Source organism: Suncus etruscus, chromosome 11 (assembly GCF_024139225.1).
Source record: "Suncus etruscus isolate mSunEtr1 chromosome 11, mSunEtr1.pri.cur, whole genome shotgun sequence".
NCBI lineage: Eukaryota > Metazoa > Chordata > Mammalia > Eulipotyphla > Soricidae > Suncus > Suncus etruscus.
The window spans coordinates 83994143-84009708 of record NC_064858.1 but is presented as its reverse complement, the minus strand read 5'-3'; the positions used below and the strand labels follow the sequence as shown (position 1 = coordinate 84009708).

Sequence of the window (15566 nt, the reverse complement as noted above, 5' to 3'; positions counted from 1 at the left end):
GGGTGTCAGTGTTCAGAGGTTCAAGAGCTGTAGAGGTGTGACTGTTGATATGGTGAAGGTCTTCTCCTGAATTTTCATGAGGAGCACTTTATGACTAGATTTTTTTTTCAGTTGACCTTTATGCTCATTGATGATTGATAATCTTTCTTTCTTCTTTCTTTCTTTTTCTTTCTTTCTTTTCTTCTTTCTTTCTGTCTTTCTTTCTTTCTTCTTTCTTTCTTTCTTTTTTTCTTTCTTCTTCCTTCCTCTCTTTTTCTTTCTTTCTTTCTTTCTTTTCTTTCTTTCTTTCTTTCTTTCTTTCTTTCTTTCTTTCTTTCTTTCTTTCTTTCTTTCTTTCTTCTTTCTTTCTTCTTTCTTTCTTTCTTTCTTTTCTTCTTTCTTTCTTTCTTTCTTTCTTTCTTTCTTTCTTCCTTCCTTCCTTCCATCCTTCTTCCTTCCTTCCTTCCTTCCTTCTTCCTTCCTTCCTTCCTTCCTTCCTTCCTTCCTTCCTTCCTTCCTTCCTTCCTTCCTTCCTTCCTTCCTTCCTTCCTTCCTTCCTTCCTTCCTTCCTTCCTTCCTTCCTTCCTTCCTTCCTTCCTTCCTTCCTTCCTTTCTTCTTCTTCTTCTTCTTCTTCTTCTTCTTCTTCTTCTTCTTCTTCTTCTTCTTCTTCTTCTTCTTCTTCTTCTTCTTCTTCTTCTTCTTCTTCTTCTTCTTCTTTCTCTTCTTCTTCTTCTTCTTCTTCTTCTTCTTCTTCTTCTTCTTCTTCTTCTTCTTCTTCTTCTTCTTCTTCTTCTTCTTCTTCTTGGTTTTTGGGCCACACCCGGTAACGCTCAAGAGTTACTGCTGGCTATGCGCTCAGAAATCGCTCCTGGCTTAGAGGACCATATGGGATGCTGGGGGATCGTCCTAATCTAGCGCTTGTAAGGCAGATACCTTACCTCTAGCGCCAGCTCTCCGGCCCCTATTGATAATCTTTCTGACAACATCATTCAATGCTTGTTTTACTTGTTTATTTCTTAGAGAATGAATGGGTTCAGTAAAGGGGCAACAGACGTATTGAGCACAGCAACACTCTTATTGAAGGATACACCTTCTTTGGCTGAAGGTTTTACATACATGAAGATACAACTGCCATAGGAGAGGGAGATGACAACCATGTGGGAAGAACATGTGGAAAATGCCTTTTTCCTTTGCTGGGCAGAAGGAATTTTTACAATAGTCCATATGATGTTTGTGTAGGAGATAATCACTAGCACTAGGGTGACAAACAAGGTCACAATTGCCAAGATAAAGTCCATTGTCTCTAAAAGTCTTGTGTCAGAACAAGAGATTTCGAAGAGGGGTCCATAGTCACAATAATAATGGTTCAGTATGTTGGAAGTGCAGAAATTTAGTTGACTGGCGAGGATGATTGGGACCAGTATGATTAGAAATCCACTTAGCCAAGAGCAGAGGACCAGCTGGATGCAAACTCTGTTGTTCATGATAGATGTGTAATGAAGAGGTTTGCAAATGGCCACATACCAGTCATAGGACATGGCAGTCAGAAGGAAAAATTCTGTTGCCCCAAATAATATGGCAAAGAAACACTGAGTAAGGCATCCAGCATAGGTAATGCTCTTGTTTCCAGTGGACATGCTGAAGAGCAGTCTTGGAGTAAAAGTGGATGTAAAGGCAATTTCTAAGAAGGAGAAATTCCGGAGGAAGAAGTACATGGGAGTGTGGAGGTGAGAGTCCAGTAGTGTGAGGATGATGATGGTCAGGTTGCCTATGATGCTGAATATGTAGGTGAGGAAGAGAAGCATGAAGATTACAGGTTGAATCTGAGGTATGTCTGTAAGTCCCAGAAGAATGAATTCCTTCAGAAAGCTTTGATTTCTCATTGCTATCATTTGTTGTCTGTGAAGGCAAATGAGGAAGCAGATGGTGAGAAACACAGAGGTAAGGTCTAGGAAGTTTGTCATTTTCTCTGTAATGGATGTTTACTTAGTTTACATATTTAAAGACATTGTTGTGTTGATGGTCAGTTCGTACTCCAATGCTAGTAGATATTAACATCAATTCTAAAGTTGTATCAAGAATAATGATACTATAAGGGTAATTACTTACTGTCTAGTAATTTTTTCTGAGTTTAAAAATGAAAGTCGACCTAAAGTGAAAATATTATTAACTATTTTCTGGATAACTATTTTAGCCTTTTTTCTTTTTTCTTCTGATGACTAAAGTTTTTTTTCTTAAAATTTCAACTTTCTTCTAGAATCTAAGAATTTACCTTCATATTCGGCTTCTTTTTCTCCTGTACATACATTTTTCAGAAGTTGTTTGTCTGCTTCTGCTTCCAAATCATTGAAAAGTTCCTGTCTTGTATGATGCTTTTCTAACTCTAAAGTGTATCTTTGGGTTGGGTCCTTCTAATTTTCAGACCCTTTTGTTTTGGTTTACATCTGGAGATTCTCAAGGATAACTCCTGGCTCTGCACTCAAAAATCACTCTTGGCAGGCTCAAGGGATCATATGCGATGCCTGGGATCAAACCCAGATTGGCCCAGGGGAAGGGAAATGCCATACCTCCCTGTATTATTACTCTGGCCCTCTAATGTTCAAATTTTTACATTTAACTTGTCAAAACATTTTTTTCTCTCTCTCTCTCTTTTTTTTTTTTTTTGGTTTTTGGGTCACACCCAGCAATGTTCAGGGGTTACTCCTGGCTCTGAGCTCAGAAATTGCTCCTGGCTTTGAGGACCATATGAGACTCTGGGGGATCGAACCATGGTCCGTCCTAGATCAGCTGCATGCAAGGCAAATGCCCTACCGCAGTACCACCGCTTCAGCCCCTCTCAGATATTTTTGATCAAGCTAAAGTCACCTATTAAACTATATCTCATATTTTTATCTTATGAACAAATCTTTTTAAATTTCCAATGTGCGTGATAGGATTAAAAACAAAAAATGTTTCCTTTATCTGGATTCCCCTATTTCATACTTTAACTTTTCTGATTGAGAGGGGCTTGCAATGTTAGTAGATAATAAGTTGCATATTATTAGAAATGAAATTACGGGATTATTGGTCATAATATTCTTTTATTGAAAGACCTAAAGTGGTGATTAGGGGACCCTCTGAGTGTTTGGCTTTACTGGACTGGATGTTCAATGAACTTTAACTGGTGGAAGATCTGGCTGAGAACTGAGCCTTAATCTTTGTACTATTTCAACTAACTTGTCATAATAGTTTTAATTTTTTTGAGAAAGTCTTCCATTTTAATAAAAAAACTGCTCAGATATCAAAAATACTCTGGAAACTTTTACCTTTTTATGATTATCTTGGTATTCAACTTGAACACGCATTTCCCTGTCATAATTAACATTACATCACACGATATCTGGAACTATTTTTACTGGTTTTTTTTTTTTTTTTTTTTTTTTTTTTTTTGGTTTTTGGGCCACACCTGGCGGTGCTCAGGGGCTACTCCTGGCTGTCTGCTCAGAAATAGCTCCTGGCAGGCACGGGGGACCATATGGGACACCGGGATTCGAACCAACCACCTTTGGTCCTGGATCGGCTGCTTGCAAGGCAAACACCACTGTGCTATCTCTCCAGGTCCCCTCTAGAACATCTTAACTCGTCCAGTGTCATCTGTGTCTAGCCTCTTATAATTTTTGCTCACTACATTTTAGTCTGTGGAAGACACCTTTTTATTATGATTATTTTTTTTTTTTTGGCTACACCAGTGATGCTCAGGGGTTATTCTCGGCTATGCTCTCAGAAGTCCCTCCTGACTTGGGGAACCATATGGCACACTCGGGGATCGAACCCGGGTCCATCCTAGGCTAGCACTGGCAAGTCAGGCACCTAACACCTTGTGCCATCATATTAATTAAACCTTCATATTCTATCACACACATTTTTAATAACTTTACTATAAAAATCCTTAGAATTATATTCATTACAGCAATGTTAGTAAAAATTGTTAGTAAAATGATAGTTAAACTATTAGTAAAATGTTAGTATGATTTTTGTAAAAAATATTAATAAAAAGAAAGGTATTGGAAACCATTTTATAGGGGAAAATATTCTGGCATATCCAGACCTCAACAGGCTACCAAACTGCCAGAACACTTGGCTGAAAACTATAGACTTTTTAGAATGAGAGGCAGATTCTCTTTCCTTTCAGATACATTCAAAAGCACTCACACATTAGTAGAGTATTATATGGTCACATTTGACCTACTTCTATTTATGTTTATCATAAATATATGTCATATATGTGAGATAAAATATTAAGTTTCTATTTTTATGTTCATGGTCCATGGATCTGGAACCACAATATTTGAATGTAGTATTTGGATAACTGAAACTGTTAGTAAAGCTGCTGCATTTGACTGATACATTTCTCTACTGTTAATATTTTCTTTTTTTTTGGGGTTTTTTTTTTGTTTGTTTTTTTTTTTTTTTTTGTTTTTGGGCCACACCCGGTAACGCTCAGGGGTTACTCCTGGCTATGTGCTCAGAAGTTGCTCCTGGCTTGGGGGACCATATGGGACACCGGGGGATCGAACCGCGGTCCGTCCAAGGCTAGCGCAGGCAAGGCAGGCGCCTTACTGTTAATATTTTCTAAGACAGAGAACTTTTCCCCTTTTTTGGCGACTGCCTTGTGCTCAGAGCTTACTTCTGGCTTAACACTCAGAATCACTTTTGACTAGGTTGGGGAAACATATGGCTTCTGATTGAACTTGGTTTGACCAAGTCTTCAATGTTATCTCTACAGCCTTACACATATGCTCTTTTAAAATAAAATATTTAATTTAATTTTGTTTAATAATCATAGAGAGGTAACAGATATTATAGAAGCAGATATGTACTTACCTTAAGCTTCAGGATAGTGCTGTGAGATTTTGCTCACACAAGTTCATGGAATAAATCACAATTTAGAAGTCGGAAGTGGAAGTAAGAAGGCATACAATTTAATTTATTTACTGTCCCACCACTCAGTATTGATTGAGTTATAATAAAGTTTACAAAAATAAATATTCAGTAGTAAAAATATATCTAATTTCAGTTCACACTAATTTTCATATAAATTTAAATGCAATCTAAGTAGCAAATAATTTTACCATGTGATTTATTTACATTAAGCTTATTTATAATAGTGATCATAGGGAGTGCACCTATAACCTGCTTCCAAATTTATTTCTTTTATTCTATTCTGTGAGAGAGAGTATATCTTTCTTCTGATTTTTATAACAGACTGAAGCATATTTTAAATGTTCTATTCAGAGGAGACCTAAGCATTATCATTTGAGGAAAGGAGAAAAGATCCCTGGAGGCTCCCATTCAGATCATGCTAATGAGCTCTCTTTGCTGAGAACCCCAGTACTGAATTTTCATAGGGGACTGGGGAAGAAGTCCAAGGAGACATGGAGGAAATTAACAGAACAGATATGGTACAAATGCCTTGTGAAATGATCAATTTTCTAGATGCTGGACATAATGTGGAACAACCTACCTTAAATATTATTATCAATTATATATATATATATTATTGGCATAGAACAAATAGCATCACATGAATTCTAAAGTATAGGACAAAGAGTTTAGGGTATTTGCCTTCCATTGATATGTTGATTTTGCTTGTGGTGGTTAAATAACATGAGCTAAAGTTCCAGGTTTCCATATTCTGTTGCCTCTTTACTCATTGTGTTTTGTGCTCTGATAATTGTTTTCTGAAAAGAGGTAGAAAGGTCAGGGGTCTTGTATCCTTCTTCCATTTTCTCTACAAAATAGGAAAGTTACTCTGGCATTAAAAATATTTTTAATGGTAAGGCTAGAGTTGTACCATAATAGTTAGGGTGTGTGCTTTTAATCTGCAATCTAGGAGCTATCCCTGCGCACTCTGAAAGGTCCTCCACCATAGAGTGATCTCTGATTGTAGAACTAGTAATAATCTCTGAGACTAGCTGAGTGTGGCCCCACAAACCATAAAATAATAGTTTACATTTAAACTTTTTTGCTTTTAGATGTTGTGATTTGGTTATTTTAAAAATAATATAATTTCAGGTTTACAATATTCCCATCTCCATTTCCTGAGGCAAAGATACTGATCAGCAGTGTTGTCTCTGTGACTCAGAAGAGCCATTCTTACCAGGGTCAATGTGCTCTGAAGGAAAGAGAAACACTAGGGCTAGGGAAGGGGTTTTCTAGCCATCTCAGGTGTGCCAAGCCACAGTGTCCCAGGAAACAGGTAGAAAGTCAGACCACCTGTGAGCTTCAATTTCTGACTTCTAAGTGGCATTTTCACACCAAGGGCAATGTGGCTACTTTCTTTGTGTTCCAGTCAATAATCCTCAGAGCAATATGTAAAAAACACAATGATCACAATGGATAAACAACACAGAAGCTCACCAACCATGTATATAGTCTGTTCAAGAACTTTAGGAGTTCAGCACCATCCCTGTTCTTCTGCCCCCTGGAGCCAGTCAGAAACCAGAACGTTCCTTCCACCCCAACCAACTGCCAACCAGATTCTTAAGTGAAAAGATAGATTCCCAGACCACCTTGCCCCAGCCTGAGAAGAAGCTTCCATCTCCACTCCTGCTGAGTTGCTCTCAGTGGCCCCTTTTCTCCCACTTCCCTTTGCTACTTTGCACTTTCCCATATTCGATTTTTGAGAAACTCCCATCTTGATGACATTTCCTGATATGTGACTGCTGGGAGTCATTTTTCAGATTCCACAAGATCATTTTGTAGGCTGAAACTGTGCTCTGGACCTTATCGCTAGTAATTCAAAAGACTTAAAAGAGGATATGTGTATTTCTTTTATGCATTTCTTTAGATGTATTACCTTAATAGGTATAATTCTTATCTATTTTCTTATGTAGAGTTAGTTTAACCATTCCTTTTTTTTTTTGAATCTATTAGTAGGAAATACTAGTAGATAATTTTCTCTTGGGTTCTGAGTTCATGTTAGAACCAGATTATAGGGATTGTTTAGCTTGTTAGTTTTACCCCCATATGCACTGTAGTATCATGTGGCATTATTCTTTTATTTTTAATTGAGCTACCGTGTTTTTCAGATTCCGTTATTTCATATATATATATGTATATACATACACATATATACATATATATATACATACACATATATACATATATATATACATACACATATATACATATATATATATACATATATATATATATATGTTTTTGGGTCACACCCAGTGATGCTCAGGGGTTACTCTTGCTTTTGTCTCAGAAATTGCTCTTGGCTTGGGGTACCATATGGGATTTTGGGATTGAATCCAGTCAGTCCTGGGTCAGCTATGTGCAAGGCAAACCCCCTACTGCTTTGCTATTGCTTCAAGTGCTCTGACCCATTCCACCTGGGTCAGTTTTTCAAATGCATCCTATGGGTCAATCTTCACTTTCTGTTTATGGGTGCATATGTTGGCCACCTCTATGTCTGTCTAAAGTCTGTCTGTATTGTACATAATGCTTATCTATGTAGTACATAGTCCTTCTCCCCTGTTATGCATTACCCTTCCTTTATACTCTCCACTCCTTACCACTTTACAAATCCTTTTCTACCTTTTCATTCTCACTCCTGATCTGTCTTTCTATTTAAATGTTTACCCTCAGTTTTTAACTCCTTGGGAACTGGAACACTCCCCACATCCCAACCAGCTGCCACTCAGTTCCCAAAGTGAATGGATATCCTCCCAGAGTGCCTTGCCTCAGTCAGGAAGAAGCTGCTGCTGCTGCTCTGCTGATTTGCTCTTGGAGGCCCCTTTCTCCTACCTCTCTTTGCTGTGGACTGTTACTCTTACCAGATTTTTCTTTTGAGGGACCTCTAGCTTGAGGACATTTTCTGATCTGTGACAGCTGTGACCAGTTTTTCAGACTCCACAAGACCATGTTGCATGCTGAAGCTGTGCTCCAAATTTTATCCACCTTGTCAGAAGACATAAGGGGGATATGTATATTTCCTTTGTACATATCTTTAGATGTATTTCCTTAAGAGGTATATGTCTTATTGTGTATTTTCTTTTTTTTTCTTTTTAAATCACATTTTATTGCACCAGCTGTGGAGTTTATTTGTTTGCTCAAGTTTGCCCAGTTGGAGTTAATATCTCTTTTCTTTAAATCCCTGTTGCATTTTCTTTATTTTTTTCTTTTTTTTTTAATTTAAACACCTTGATTACATACATGATTGTGTTTGGGTTTCAGTCATAAAAGGAACACCACCCATCACCAGTGCAACATTCCCATCACCCATGTCCCAAATCTCCCTCCTCCCCACCCGACCCCTGCCTGTACTCTAAACAGGCTCTGCATTTCCCTCATACATTCTCAATATTAGGACAGTTCAAAATGTAGTTATTTCTCTAACTAAACTCATCACTCTTTGTGGTGAGCTTCCTGAGGTGAGCTGGAACTTCCAGCTCTTTTCTCTTTTGTGTCTGAAATTTATTATTGCAAGAATGTCTTTCATTTTCCTTAAAACCCATAGATGAGTGAGACCATTCTGCGTTTTTCTCTCTCTCTCTGACTTATTTCACTCAGCATAATAGATTCTGTGTACATCCATGTATAGGAAAATTTCATGACTTCATCTCTCCTGACAGCTGCATAATATTCCATTGTGTATATGTACCACAGTTTCTTTAGCCATTCGTCTGTTGAAGGGCATCTTGGTTGTTTCCAGAGTCTTGCTATGGTAAATAGTGCTGCAATGAATATAGGTGTAAGGAAGGGATTTTTGTATTGTATTTTTGTGTTCTTAGGGTATATCCCTAGGAGTGGTATAGCTGGATCGTATGGGAGCTCGATTTCCAGTTTTTGGAGGAATCTCCATATCGCTTTCCATAAAGGTTGAACTAGACGGCATTCCCACCAGCAGTGGATAAGGGTTCCTTTCTCTCCACATCCCCGCCAGCAATGTTTGTTCTCATTCTTTGTGATGTGTGCCATTCTCTGTGGTGTGAGGTGGTATCTCATTGTTGTTTTGATTTGCATCTCCCTGATGATTAGTGATGTGGAGCATTTCTTCATGTGTCTTTTGGCCATTTGTATTTCTTCTTTGTCAAAGTGTCTGTTCATTTCTTCTCCCCATTTTTTGATGGGATTAGATGTTTTTTTCTTGTAAATTTCTGTCAGTGCCTTGTATATTTTAGAGATTAGCCCCTTATCTGATGGGTATTGGGTGAATAGTGTCTCCCACTCAGTGGGTGGCTCTTGTATCCTGGGCACTATTTCCTTTGAGGTGCAGAAGCTTCTCAACTTAATATATTCCCATCTGTTAATCTCTGCTTTCACTTGCTTAGAGAGTGCAGTTTCCTCCTTGAAGATGCCTGTAGTCTCAATGTCCTGGAGAGTTTTGCCTATGTGTTGTTCTATATATCTTATGGTTTGGGGTCTGATATCGAGGTCTTTAATCCATTTGGATTTTACCTTTGTACATGATGTTAGCTGGGGTTCTAAGTTTAATTTTTTGCAAGTGGCTAGCCAGTTGTGCCAACACCACTTGTTGAAGAGGCTTTCTTTGCTCCATTTAGGATTTCCTGCTCCTTTATCAAAAATTAGGTGATTGTATGTCTGGGGAACATTTTCTGAGTATTCAAGCCTATTCCACTGATCTGAGGGTCTGTCCTTATTCCAATACCATGCTGTTTTGATAACTATTGCTTTGTAGTAAAGTTTAAAGTTGGGGAAAGTAATTCCTCCCATATTCTTTTTTCCCAATGACTGCTTTAGCTATTCTAGGGTGTTTATTGTTCCAAACAAATTTCAAAAGTGCCTGATCCACTTCTTTGAAGAATGTCATGGGTATCTTTAGAGGGATAGCGTTGAATCTGTATAATGCCTTGGGGAGTATTGCCATTTTGATGATGTTAATCATGCCAATCCATGAGCAGGGTATGTGTTTCCATTTCCGCGTGTCCTCTCTTATTTCTTGGAGCAGAGTTTTATAGTTTTCTTTGTATAGGTCCTTCACATTTTTAGTCAAGTTGATTCCAAGATATTTGAGTTTGTGTGGCACTATTGTGAATGGGGTTGTTTTCTTAATGTCCATTTCTTCCTTATTACTATTGGTGTATAGAAAGGCCATTGATTTTTGTGTGTTAATTTTGTAGCCTGCCACCTTGCTATATGAGTCTATTGTTTCTAGAAGCTTTTTGGTAGAGTCTTTAGGGTTTTCTAAGTAGAGCATCATGTCATCTGCAAACAGTGAGAGCTTGACTTCTTCCTTTCCTATCTGGATTCCCTTGATATCTTTTTCTTGCCTAATCGCTATAGCAAGTACTTCCAGTGCTATGTTGAATAGGAGTGGTGAGAGAGGACAGCCTTGTCTTGTGCCAGAATTTAGAGGGAAGGCTTTTAGTTTTTCTCCATTGAGGATAATATTTGCCACTGGCTTGTGGTAGATGGCCTTCACTATATTGAGAAAGGTTCCTTCCATTCCCATCTTGCTGAGAGTTTTGATCAAGAATGGGTGTTGGACCTTATCAAATGCTTTCTCTGCATCTATTGATATGATCATGTGGTTTTTATTTTTCTTGTTGTTGATGTTGTGTATTATGTTGATAGACTTACGGATGTTAAACCAGCCTTGCATTCCTGGGATGAAACCTACTTGATCGTAGTGGATGATCTTCTTAATGAGGTATTGAATCCTATTTGCCAGGATTTTGTTGAGGATCTTTGCATCTGCATTCATCAGCGATATTGGTCTGTAATTTTCTTTTTTGGTGGCATCTCTGTCTGGTTTAGGTATCAAGGTGATGTTGGCTTCATAAAAGCTATTTGGGAGTGTTTCCACTTGTTCAATTTCATGAAAGAGTCTTGCCAGGATTGGTAGTAGTTCCTCTTGGAAAGTTTGATAGAATTCATTAGTGAATCCATCTGGGCCTGGGCTTTTGTTTTTGGGCAGACTTTTGATTACCATTTTTATTTCATCAATGGTGATGGGGGTGTTTAGATATGCTACATCCTCTTCTTTCAACCGTGGAAGATTATAAGAGTCCAAGAATTTATCCATTTCTTCCAGGTTCTCATTTTTAGTGGCATAGAGTTTTTCAAAGTAGTTTTTGATTACCCTTTGAATCTCTGTCATATCAGTAGTGATCTCTCCTTTTTCATTCCTAATACGAGTTATCAAGTTTCTCTCTCTCTCTTTCTTTGTTAGGTTTGCCAGTGGTCTATCAATCTTGTTTATTTTATCAAAGAACCAACTTCTGCTTTCGTTGATCTTTCGGACTGTTTTTTGGGTTTCCACTTCGTTGATTTCTGCTCTCAGCTTTGTTATTTCCTTCTGTCTTCCTATTTATGGGTCCTTTTGTTGAGTACTTTTTAGTTCTATTAGCTGTGTCATTAAGCTACTCAGGTAAGCTCCTTCTTTTTTCCTGATGTGTGCTTGCAAAGCTATAAATTTTCCTCTCAGTACTGCTTTTGCTGTGTCCCATAAGTTCTGATAGTTTGTGTCTTTATTGTCATTTGTTTCCAGGAACCTTTTGATTTCCTCCTTGATCTCATCTCGGACCCACTGGTTATTGAGTATGAGGTTGTTTAACTTCCAGGTGTTAAAGTTTTTCTTCTGAGTCCCTTTGGAATTCACAAATAATTTCAGAGCCTTGTGGTCAGCGAAGGTAGTCTGCAAAATTTCTATCCTCTTGATCTTATGGAGGTATGTTTTATGTGCCAGCATGTAGTCTATCCTGGAGAATGTCCCATGTACATTGGAGAAGAATGTGTATCCAGGTTTCTGGGGATGAAGTGTCCTATATATATCCACTAGGCCTCTTTCTTCCATTTCTCTCCTCAGGTCTAGTATATTCTTGTTGGGTTTCAGTCTGGTTGACCTATCCAGTGTTGACAAAGCAGTGTTGAGGTCCCCCACAATTATTGTGTTGTTATTGATATTGTTTTTCAGATTTGTCAACAGTTGTTTTAAATATTTTGCTGGCCCCTCATTTGGTGCATATATGTTTAGGAGAGTTATTTTTTTCTGCTCTACATATCCCTTGATTAATATAAAATGTCCATATTTGTCCCTTACAACCTTCCTGAGTATAATGTTTGCATTATCTGATATTAGTATGGCCACTCCAGCTTTTTTATGGGTGTTGTTTGCTTGGTAATTTTTCTCCAGCCTTTTATTTTGAGTCTATGTTTGTTCTGACTATTCAGGTGCGTTTCTTGTAGGCAGCAGAAGGTTGGATTGAGTTTTTTGATCCATTTAGCCACTCTGTGTCTCTTAACTGGTGCATTTAGTCCATTGACGTTGAGAGAAAGAATTGTCCTGGGATTTAATGCCATCTTTATATCGAAATTTGGTGTGTCTTTTGGTTAGTCTTGTTTTAAATTAGGTCTTTCAGTTTTTCTCTTAAGACTGATTTTGAGTCTATAAAGTTTCTGAGCTGTTTTTTGTCTGTGAAACCATGTATTCTTCCGTCAAACCGGAAAGTGAGTTTTGCTGGGTACAGTATTCTAGGTGAAGCATTTATTTCATTCAGTCTTGTCACAATATCCCACCACTGCTTTCTGGCATTGAGTGTTTCTGGTGACAGGTCTGCTGTAAATCTCAAGGATGCTTGCTTGAATGTAATTTCCCCTTTTGATCTTGCTGTTTTCAGAATTCTGTCTCTATCTGTGGGATTTGTCATTGTGACTAGGATGTGTCTTGGGGTGGTTTTTCTTGGGTCTCTTTTGGTTGGTACTCTTCGAGCACGCAGGATTTGATCACATATATTCTTTAGCTCTGGAAGTTTCTCTTTAATGATGTTCTTGACCGTTGATTCTTCCTGGAAATTTTCTTCCTGGGTCTCTGGGACTCCAATGATTCTTAAGTTGTTTCTGTTGATCTTATCATAGACTTCTATTTTCATCTGTTCCCATTCTTTGACTAATTTTTCCATTGTCTGTTCATTTGCTTTAAGTTTTTTGTCCAATCTCTCCTGCTGTATGGAATTGTTATGTATCTCATCTTCCACAGCACCAAGTCTATTCTCAGCTTCTGATACCCTGTCCCAGAGCTTATCCATTTTGTCATTCACTTCGTTTACTGAATTTTTCAGTGTTGTTAGTTGACATGTTATTTCAGTTTGGAGTTTTGTGATTTCTGTCTTCATATTTTCTTGATTATCATTAGTGTTCTGTTCCACTCTATCCATGGTTTTTTTGAGGTCTTTGAGCATCTTCCATATTGCTACTCTAAAGTCCTTATCTGAGAGGTTGATTGGTCATTAACTGGTCATCAGAATTGTCATCTTCATTCTCTATGTCTGATGCTGGCCTGCGTTTCCCCATTGTCACACTTGTATTGTGGGTTTTTCTACGTGTTGTGGTGGTATTCATTGGTTATATGATGCAGGCAGCACACTTCTCTGGCTCTGCCCTTTCTGGATGGGCCTGCTTGCCTCCAAGGTAGGGGAGTCTTCCGTGGATGAAGCCTCACACAGGATCAAATCTTAGGCCCGAGCATGCAGAAGAGAAGACAGTCTGGAGAGAAGTTCTTGCTTCTGTGATCCAACACATTTCTTAGTGTGTTTTTTTTTCTTCTTCTTGTGATGGTGTTATTTTTTTAGAAAGAGTGCACGGCTGTGTATCGAAGTGGAGCTAAGTGCCTTCTGGAGCCTCTTTTCAGCCCACTCTCAAGAGGTTCACGCAGCAGGATAGTAGAGAGACACACACAGGCAGCACTCACAGTTTTTCACAGTCGGGCCCCACTGGACAGGCGTAGTTTTCACTCGCTTGCTTGGCAGCTTCAGAATGCTGTATTTTTGGGGTCACTTCCCAAGACTCTGAGGAGAGTTGCTGGGTAGCTTCAGTTTTTGGGGGGTTTGCTTCCCAGGGTTCTGAGGTGAGCTTCCAGAGTTCAGGAAAGACAGAGAAGAGTAGGACAGGGCTCCCTTCAGGTCCTCAGTTTCCTCAGAAGGAGCACAGCCGGGTGGAGACTCTGCAGGTAGAGCAATCAGCACTCTGCCCGGAAACCCCCACATCCAGCCATTTCTTACTCACTCACTGGCTCGCTGGGTAGCTTCCGAATGTAGTTTCTTTGGGGTTCGCTTCCCAGGGCTCTGAGGAGAGCTTCCAGAGTTCAGGAAAGACAGAGAAGAGTAGGACCTGGCTCCCTTCAGGTCCTCAGTTTCCTCAGAAGAAGCACAGCCGGGTGGAGACTCTGCAGGTAGAGCAATCAGCACTCTGCCTGGAAACCCCCACATCCAGCCATTTCTTACTCACTCATTTGCTGGGTAGCTTCAGTTTTTTGGGGGTTCGCTTCCCAGGGCTCTGAGGTGAGCTTCCAGAGTTCAGGAAAGACAGAGAAGAGTAGGACAGGGCTCCCTTCAGGTCCTCAGCTTCCTCAGAAGAAGTACAGCCGGGTGGAGACTCTGCAGGTAGAGCAATCAGCACTCTGCCTGGAAACCCCCACATCCAGCCATTTCTTACTCACTCTCTGGCTCGCTGGCTAGCTCCCGAAAGTAGTTTTTTTGGAGTTCGCTTCCCAGAGCTCTGAGGAGAGCTTCCAGAGTTCAGGAAAGACAGAGAAGAGTAGGACAGGGCTCCCTTCAGGTCCTCAGTTTCCTCAGAAGAAGCACAGCCAGGTGGAGACTCTGCAGGTAGAGCAATCAGCACTCTGCCTGGAAACCCCCACATGCAGCCATTTCTTACTCACTCCTTATTGTGTATTTTCTTATGTAGATGTAGTTTTCCCAATTCTCTTTTTGTATTTATTTAGTAGAAAATTCTAGTCTTGGGCCCGGAGAGAGAGCACAACGGCGTTTGCCTTGCAAGCAGCTGATCCAGGACCAAAGGTGGTTGGTTCAAAGCCCTGTGTCCCATATGGTCCCCCGTGCCTGCCAGGAGCTATTTCTGAGCAGACAGCCAGGAGTAATCTCTGAGCAATGCCGGGTGTGGCCCAAAAACCAAAAAAAAAAAAAAAAAAAAAAAAAAAAAAAGAAAGTTCTAGTCTTTTAGGTTCTAAGTTCATGTTAGAACCAGGTCATAGGTATTACTTAGCTTGTTATATTATCCCCATATGCAGAGTAGTATCATGCGGCATTATTTCTTTTTTGTATAGGCACATTCAAATTGGAAATCTACATATAGAAAAAAGTTGTTTATTTAATAGTAATAGGGAATCCCAAATTTTATATTATAGGGAGGGTCATTCACTCTGAACATTTGTCATAGTGACCTTTTTTTAAATATATAAAATCTTTATTTAGGTACCATGATTATAAGTATGATTGTATTTGGGTTTTAGTCATAAAAAGAATACCCTCTTTACCAGTCCCCTCCCTCTCCCTCACCATGCATTCTACTTCTCTCACTCTTAAACATTGTCACACTAGTTGTTAGTATAATTATTTCCTTAATAGCATTCACCATTCTTTGTGGTAAGGTTCAAATTGTAAGCTGGTCATTCTGGCTCTTCCAGCCCTTACTCTATTGTCTCTGGGATTTATTACAATAATGTCTTTAATTTTTTATAAAACTCATAGATGAGTGAGACTATTTTGTGTCTATCTCTCTCCCTCTGATTTATTTTACTCAGTATAATATATTCCATGTACATCCATGTATAGTCATC

The 15566-nt window shown here is 39.0% G+C and overlaps 2 protein-coding genes across 2 annotated transcripts in view; one reads left to right on the top strand and one right to left on the bottom strand.

The window, feature by feature from the left end:
- The window catches only part of DNAJC14 (DnaJ heat shock protein family (Hsp40) member C14), a 1080043-nt gene that overhangs the window by 384049 nt on the left and 680428 nt on the right, over nucleotides 1-15566 (top strand). The window lies entirely within an intron of this gene.
- LOC126023024 (olfactory receptor 6C4-like) lies at nucleotides 997-1872 on the bottom strand. The gene has a single exon (XM_049784070.1). It carries the CDS (start codon nucleotides 1870-1872, stop codon nucleotides 997-999), a length of 876 nt encoding a protein of 291 aa, XP_049640027.1.

Coding starts and splice junctions, on each gene's coding strand:
- LOC126023024 (XM_049784070.1), bottom strand. CDS start 1,872: ATGATAGCAATGAGAAATCAAAGCTTTCTGAAGGAATTCATTCTTCTG.